Here is an 8,749-nt window from a genome sequence, read left to right as displayed (position 1 = left end):
GTTCAGACCATTTCTAAAATACACATTTTTTAAATATCTTTATATCCACCGCAGCCTACATAGGATTTTTTTTTTTCCTCTTTTATTTCTCTAAAGCCATTTAGAAATGACGTTCCCTTTCTAAATTATCTGCTTGTGATCTGTGTCCCTTTAAGAGAGAATGCTGGGATTTGTAGTTTAAAAACAGTGATATCAGGCCCTGACCCCTGCTTGCTAAACCACACCCCTAACTGAATTCTTCTATGGAGATTACACCAGAATAGGAGGGCTATGGAAAGACATAAGGACAGGTGTGATCCGACAGCTGAGAACAATGGAGACTTTTGCAAGACTGAAACTGTCAGCTGAGTTTTAGAACAGTAAAACACATAAGTGTCGTTTTTTTGTATATTTTCTATTAGACAGATAAATAGACACAATTAGACACAAAGCAGCAGCCAGGCACCATATCTTTTATTAGCAGTCATTACAAAAAGGCACACGTATTTCATTTTGCACAGAAATTAAAAGTTCAGAGCATTTCAAAAATACACATTTTTAAAAATCTTTATATCCACGGGCAGCAAACATTATAGGTTTTTTTTTCTATTTTATTTCTCTAAAGCCATTTACAAATGACATTCCCTTTCTAAATTATCTGCTTGTAATCTAATGTGTCCCTTTGAGAGAGAATGCTGGGATTTGTAGTGTAAAAGCAGCAGTGAAGAGGGAACACACTGGATACTTAAAAGGATACTGTCATGGGAAAAAAATTTTTTTCAAAATGAATCAGTTAATAGTGCTGTTACAGAAGAATTCTGCGCTGAAATCCATTTCTCAAAAGAGCAAACAGATTTTTTTATATTTAATTTTAAAATCTGACATGGGGCTAGACATATTGTCAATTTCCCAGCTGCCCCAAGTCATGTGACGTGTGCCTGCACTTCAGGAGAGAAATGCTTTCTGGCAGGCTGTTGTTTTTCCTTCTCAATGTAACTGAATGTGTCTCAGTGGGACCTGGATTTTACTATTGAGAGCTGTTCTTAGATCTACCAGGCAGCTGTTATCTTGTGTTAGGGAGCTGCTATCTGGTTACCTTCCCATTGTTCTGTTGTTTGGCTGCTGGGGGGGAAAAGGGAGGGGGATGATATCACTCCAACTTGCAGTACAGCAGTAAAGAGTGATTGAAGTTTATCAGAGCACAAGTCACATGACTTGGGGAGCTGGGAAATTGACAATATGTCTAGACCCATGTCAGATTTCAAAATTGAATATAAAAAAATCTGTTTGATCTTTTGAGAAATGGATTTCAGTGCAGAATTCTGCTGGAGCAGCACTATTAACTGATTCATTTTGAAAAAAAACAGTTTCCCATGTCAGTATCCCTTTAAGAAGAAGGGGGATGATTTCGGAGCATTGCCGATGCTCTTTACAGGTGGACACGCCTCCAGTGATATCAGGCCCTGCCCCCTGCTTTCTAAGCCACACCCCTATCTGAATTCCTCTTTAGAGATTACAACAGAATAAAAGGACTATTGAAAGAGATAGGGACATATGTGAACTGACAGCTAGAGAACAATGGAGTCTTGTGCAAGACTGAAACTGTCAGCTGAGGCTAAGAACAGTAAAATTTATAAAAAGTATATTTTCCATTAGACGGATAAAATAACTGTTTATGACACATGATACCACTTTAAAAGGCCCAGGGAGGTTACATTTCATTTGGAACCCAATAAAGCCACAATCTGTTACTTCTTCGCTTCTCCCAGTTTCCCCAGAGAGTGAATTGCCTTGTTTTCCAGTAATTCCACCTTTTTATCTCCCGGCAGCACCGCGTTGTTCACCATGGCTTTTACCAGTGTTGTGATGGGCACAGAGTAAGCGGTGGGGAACATGTAGGAAACGGGCACAAGCATTTTCCTGGCAAACCATTCTGAGGGGCGAGACTCCTGCCGGTCGCACAGTAGGACCCTGTAATGCATTAATTACATAGAAAGCGCATTCATTTAGTGGTTGTAACCCTTATATTACCCGCAGCATCAGGACACACCCACTGCAGGTACGGAGATTTACGTCAGAGAATAGACACGCCCCTTCTGGTTTCATTATGATTGGCGATAACACAATAGGAGGGCTATGGTATGTGATAAGAAAGATTTCAGCCAGGCTGAAACAAACGGAGGAACCCGTAAAACGAGGCAGAAAAAAAGAAATTAATTACATATTTACTTCTTAATATTTCCCTACTGAATAAGAAAGACAGCAGTGAGGCCAAACACCCGCGCCTTTAAATACTTCCAGGGATGCACCAAATCCACTTTTTTGGATTCTGCCGAACCCTTTGCGAAAGATTAGGCCGAATACTGAACCTGAACCCTAATTTGCATATGCAAATTAGGGGTGGGAAGGGGAAAACATTTTTTACTTCCTTGTTTTGTGACAAAAAGTCACGTGATTTCCCTCCCCACCCCTAATTTACATATGCAAATTAGGATACGGATTTGGTTCGGCCAGGCAGAAGGATTCAGTACATCCCTACATACTTCCCATATAATCAGCGGATACTTACGCCGGTCTGAAGATCGTGTAGCGCTCAAAGCCCAGCTCCTGTACTTCTGCTTCAACTTCCCCCTTAAATGTCAATAATAGAAAAGTCCAGTGTTACAGGCTGATAATAACGCTGCCTTAAAGGGTTTGTTCCCCTTTAAATTAACTGTAGAGAGGGATATCCGGAGACAATTTACAATTGGTTTTCATTTTATATTATTTGTGGTTTTTGAGTTATTCAGCAGCTCTCCAGTTTGCAGTTTCAGCCGTCTGGTTGCTAGGGTCCAAATTCCCCTAGCAACCAGGCACTGATTTGAATAAGAGACTGGAATATGAATAGGAGAGGCCTGAATAGAAAGAGGAGTAATAAAAAGTAGCAATAACAATTTGTAGCCTTATAAGAGCATCTGTTTGTTGATGGGGTCAGTGACCCCCATTTGAAAGTGGCAAAGAGTCATAAGAAGAAAGCAAATAATTCAAAAACTATAAAAAAATAAAGAATAAAGACCAATTGAAAAGTTGCTAAGAATTGGTCATTCTATAACATACTAAAAGTTAACTTAAAGGTGAACCACCCCTTTAATCCCAATAATGAGAATGCTTTACGGCAGAGACACATGCTGCTATTTCGGGATATTAGTCGACTAATCGCAATGTAAATCGCCCACAGGATGGCACTCGGATCGCTTCCAAAGTCGCCCGAAGTTTCCTCGTGAGGCAACTTCGGGCGACTTTGGAAAATGAAGTGTTCCGAGTGCCAGCCCGAGGGCGATTTACATTGTGGCCGGCGGGAAGGCAGACCGGGGAGATTAATCGTTCGAAAAAGAAGCGAATATAATAATCTCCCGAAATAGCAGCGTGTGTCTCTGCCCTTAAAGGGGAACTCCGCACATAAACTGTCTGCTCAGTTAACTGCCACTTTGTTTCGTGAGTAAGAACCAGAGAGAGAGAATAAGGATACAGCAGGAATTTGCCTGACACTTTACTTCTCCTTTAATTGCCAACAAAAATGAATAATTATGTAAATAGCCCAGTTCTACGGACCTTAACCTTCAGGTAGAGGAAACTGCTGCTCTTATCTGCCCCTTTGGATGATTCCAGGTTGAAGTGGGAGCAGCCCCCGGCCTTGGCCAACTCGGCCGACTTCAGGACATAGTCGTGATCCACGCGGATAAATCCGGCCTGGAAACAAACGGAACAGGGGGGTAAATACAGAGGATCAGACCCTGCGGCTGCAGAGGGGCCCAGGAGGTATAGGGACCCCACGACGCAATAAATAATGAGCAATTTCAACATATACTGGTAAAAAAGGAATGTTGGGGGCCCTAAAATGTAATTGCTGCGGGGCCCCGTAACATCCAGTTACATCTCGATTCCGGTGAACCCGGAGGGTTATCGTCTATCATCGATAATGATACAGCGCCAGGGAGTTACACAGTGTTTTACATTCCTTTATAATAAACAAAAGGGATTAAAAAAATAGGATCACAAGAGCTTACACTCATTCCCTATCAAACATGTATAGAACTCAGAACTTTATAGTATATATGTTTATACCGATAGTAATGAACGGACCTTCCCAGCAGCCTCTGCTCACAATACTCCATTATAAATATCTCAAGTCTGTTCTTCACACCTAAAACCAACCCCAAATTACAGCCGTTTCACTGCTTTATCTTCTTTGGGAAAACCCCAATTTATGAAGCTACGGACGCGGCGTAATATCGCGGTTTCAAAGACACCGGCGTTTGTTTTTATTGAAGCATCGCAGCTAATGATGGTTTAAAGGGCAACATAACTTGTCAAGCTTTTTTTTTTTTTCTCATTCACTGCCTCTAGCAACTGCTGACATATTCTGCTCAAACGGAACCCACCAGCGTCTTTCAATGGCCCCCCGGCTGACAATTTATCGGTAACTTTCTCTCGGAAAAGCCAAAATGCTGCTTTTTAATCCCGAACGCTTTCATTAATCCTCACGGCCCCAAGCCGACTCTCTAGCCTGGAAATAAGCCTCTTATCCTGCATTTAACCAGTAATCGCCCTCAGCAAAGAGAAAAGCCTGGATCAGCTTTCATTAACCAGTAATTAGAGCCACGCTCAGTGGAGACTATAGAGGAATTGAGCTCAATGGCATCACTACCTCCACAGAGTGGATTTAAAACTTCTTCAAAAGGGCCATTATGCGCCCCATGTCATTGAGGAGACCAGAGAGTGACCCCCTACATCTATAATGGACTCAATGGCACCCCCAGATCTGTGTATTTAGAGAGCTGCAACTCTCCCTGTTCTACATAAGGGGGAGCACTGCTGTATCACAGGACACTTAAAGGGATCCTGTCATTGGAAAACATGTTTTTTTTTTCAAAACACATCAGTTAATAGTGCTGCTCCAGCAGAATTCTGCACTGAAATCCATTTCTCAAAAGAGCAAACAGATTTTTTTATATTCAATTTTGAAATCTGACATGGGGCTAGACATATTGTCAATTTCCCAGCTGCCCCAAGTCATGTGACTTGTGCCTGCACTTTAGGAGAGAAATGCTTTCTGGCAGGCTGCTGTTTTTCCTTCTCAATGTAACTGAATGTGTCTCAGTGGGACCTGGATTTTACTATTGAGTGTTGTTCTTAGATCTACCAGGCAGCTGTTATCTTGTGTTAGGGAGCTGCTATCTGGTTACCTTCCCATTGTTCTGTTGTTTGGCTGCTGGGGGGAAAGGGAGGGGGTGATATCACTCCAACTTGCAGTACAGCAGTAAAGAGTGACTGAAGTTTATCAGAGCACAAGTCACATGACTTGGGGCAGCTGGGAAATTGGCAATATGTCTAGCCCCATGTCAGATTTCAAAATTGAATATAAAAAAATCTGTTTGCTCTTTTGAGAAATGGATTTCAATGCAGAATTCTGCTGGAGCAGCACTATTAACTGATTCATTTTGGGGAAAAAAAATTTCCCCCATGACAGTATCCCTTTAACCCTGCTACAAGATGTTTACTCATAACCAAGAGAGCCTTTGCTTTTCCCGGATAAACAAGAAGCGGGGTTCAGCTCACAAGCAGGAAGAAGAGAAACAGATCTATATTAAAGTCATCCAATGTAATGTAATAAAAGGCACTAAGTTTGCCCAGGAGCAGTAACACATAGCAACCAATAAGATGCTTGCTTTTAAACAGTGACCAGTAAATGCTTACTGCTGATTGGTTGCTATGGGTTTACTGCTCCTGGGCAAACTTAGGGCATTTCATTACATAAACCCCATTGGAATGAATTTACGGATGATATTGCACCTCTCTGTTAGAATAACCTGTACTTACTATATATTGAATGATAAAGGGGAAGATAAAAAACAAGCTATTATTTCCCCCTTTAAACGCCTCACCTGCCCAGCTTTGGCCTTGGTCGTCCCCAAACAGCAGAATCCGACATCGTGGCCTTGGAAAGCGGCGGAGAATTCGTCTAACTTCTCGAAATCCACCACCTCTTGTGCCTGCAGAGCAAAACATGGAGAGGTGGAATGAGATCCGGGACATTGTGGGGAACATCTCTCCCCTTTTGCACGGGGCCACATGGGTGCTCTAGACTGCAGCGGGATGAACACCCAGATCCGCTGGCATCCCTGAATGCTTTGGGGCCCCTAGAGAGACTCTCTGTTGGGAACTAAGACATCTTTAAAGTACCCAAGGATACAATAGTGCAGAGTATCCAACCTACCACCTCTTTATAGGCCTCATCTTCCAAAGTCAGTTTCCTGCGCCCGATGAGCGTAACTCGACTGAACAGTCTGCTCGTGACGATCTCTTTCAGCAGCTCCTTCCCTGTCTCCCCCGAGGCCCCGAGGATGAAGCAAGACTTGTTCATTTTCCTGTAATCCTCCCGCAAGACCTCAATATCTTTATCCATCCTGTAATGGGCACAGGGTTATACCTAATGCGGCAAAACATAAGAATTCACTTGCAAAACAACAGGATCTGCCTGGCTCTGCACTTCTGGTCCTGACTCCTGAAACAATGTAGCAGAAGCCGGCTGATTACAACAAACCTAGAGAACTGGCTTCTACTACATTGTTTCATGAGTTGCATGGAAACAGAAAGGTCAGATGAGACTCTCACTAGTAATTACAAACATGGGGTGTGGTTACCCTGCCCGCGCACTGCACCCACTGATATGATTAAACTCAAACCTTCCCAGGGCACCTCTCTTATATCAGATTGTGGTCCTTGTACTGTTCCACACGTCACTCTGTATAATGGACTCTGGCCTGCACATTTCTCATAGGCTGCACATACAGTTATCAGCCAATAGGAATTGAAATGTTGTACTGCACCCATCTGCTTCCCAATAAAGGGGCAAAATCCCACCCACGGTGCAGTATCTCGGGTTGATACAAAGCCTGGCACCCCGCTGGCACCCCTCTTGGCACGGGAGACACCAGACTGAATTCCATTGGCCGCCCCCTATTGGATCATCGCATTTACCCCAGCACACAAGCCTCTCGGATCTGACACCAGAGAGGGGCACCTGGCAGCTAAGGGAGGAGACAAAATCCTAAATTATAAAATATTTAAAGGGCACTACGTCACATAAATACACCCTTACAGATACTCTCTCTCCAACTCTCCTAGATAAGGATAAAGCAGTCGCAGGCTTCACCAGGCAGCAGTTACGTGACCCTATATGAACCTATCAGATATGATATACAATAATTGATCCTGTCATGTGACTTGTGGGACCCTCCCCTTGGGTGTCTATATAATAAGCTCCACCCCTTCGACAAGTCATGGCTGTTTTGCAACACAACAAGATACATTGTATCAGGCTGAACCGCTGCCACACAGGAAGTCTCTAAACTCTACAAACTGCCTGAATTCTGACTGCCGCCCGTGTGACAGTCAGTGCTGAATACAAGGATCCCTGCTGGGCTTTTTCTTAAAGAAACCAACCTTGTTTTCTCAATGATTGTGCCCCAATGGCTGCTGCACCTGCCCGGCTTCTCATAACAGTGACTGTGCACAGCGAGGGCGTGGGGGGGGTGTATATACAGGGAGTGTCAGGGCAAGGGCTGGGGCCAAAGGGGGAGGAATAATGAGAAATCCTGATAAACTCGCTCTGTAACGACTACAGCGCTGGGTCCCAAACAAGACAGAGATCTGTATCAGCCTCAGCTGCCAGTAAGTGCCCCCCTCTCATAACCAATGGTTGTGCCCCACTGTACAGAGCAAATAAATAGCCAGGGGTAATAGGTACCCAGACATCAGAGCTGGAGGGCGAGTAGAGCTACTGACAGGTAAAGGGGCTGCAGGGTAAGTGGAAAGGGGCTGGAATTAAAGGGACTGGGGCAGGGGATCTTTATTTGGGTAGCGGAGCTCTGGGTAATGGGGGAGGGGTTTAGCAGCAGAGCAGGGAATATAATTAAGCAGATATGACTAGTGTTCCCACCTGGCCAGTATTTTACAGGCCTGGCCAGTAAAAATGATGGTTGATCCCAATGTTATTAATAGGGAATAAAGATAAATATATAGGAATGTCATTGATATGATCCCAATGTTATTAATAGGGAATAAAGATAAATATATAGGAAGGTCAGTGATCCCAATGTTATTAATAGGGAATAAAGATAAATATATAGGAAGGTCTGTGATCCCAATGTTATTAATAGGGAATAAAGATAAATATATAGGAAGGTCAGTGATCCCAATGTTATTAATAGGGAATAAAGATAAATATATAGGAAGGTCAGTGATCGCAATGTTATTAATAGGGAATAAAGATAAATATATAGGAGGGGTAAGAGGGTAATTCCATGCACAGGGGGGCAATTGTACAAGTGGGGGGTAACAAACATAAATAAAACAGAAGCAGCTGAACAGTAGGGGGGTGGGTAGGAGGATAATATTCTGGATAGAGACACAATAGAAATAAAACAGCAGGAATGGAAACTGGAATATTCCCAGGGCGAGTCTGATTCAGCAGGTAGGGGGGTACGTCACGTGTCTGGTTCCTCTCGGTGAAATACGGTAACTGGATATTAGCGGTGGGCGCGCGCCATATTGTTGGTGGGCATTTGCTGGATGAATTACCTTGGCAGCGGCTCGGAGTTCGGCTCCTCCAAAAAGTGCAGAAGTGCAGCCGCGGCGAGAAGGATCCAACCGACCACCCCCCAGCCCGGCATGTGCCCTGCTCCTCCCGGGGACCCGACGCTTCCTGTCCTGCCCAGTGCGCATGCGT

General features: G+C 43.7%; 1 protein-coding gene across 3 annotated transcripts; it reads right to left on the bottom strand.

Annotated features, from left to right (window-relative positions):
- Positions 1-438: 438 nt before the first annotated feature.
- Positions 439-8,749, bottom strand: htatip2.L (HIV-1 Tat interactive protein 2 L homeolog). 3 transcript variants are annotated; one of them, NM_001096049.1, is given in 6 exon segments: positions 439-1,950; positions 2,549-2,610; positions 3,571-3,708; positions 5,904-6,011; positions 6,236-6,425; positions 8,602-8,691. In NM_001096049.1, coding segments are annotated over 5 exon segments (720 nt in total). In that variant the 5' UTR covers position 6,425; positions 8,602-8,691; the 3' UTR covers positions 439-1,727.

The sequence above is a fragment of the Xenopus laevis genome, chromosome 4L (genome assembly GCF_017654675.1).
Source record: "Xenopus laevis strain J_2021 chromosome 4L, Xenopus_laevis_v10.1, whole genome shotgun sequence".
NCBI classification, from domain to species: domain Eukaryota; kingdom Metazoa; phylum Chordata; class Amphibia; order Anura; family Pipidae; genus Xenopus; species Xenopus laevis.
This window is presented reverse-complemented; position numbering and strand designations above follow the sequence as displayed.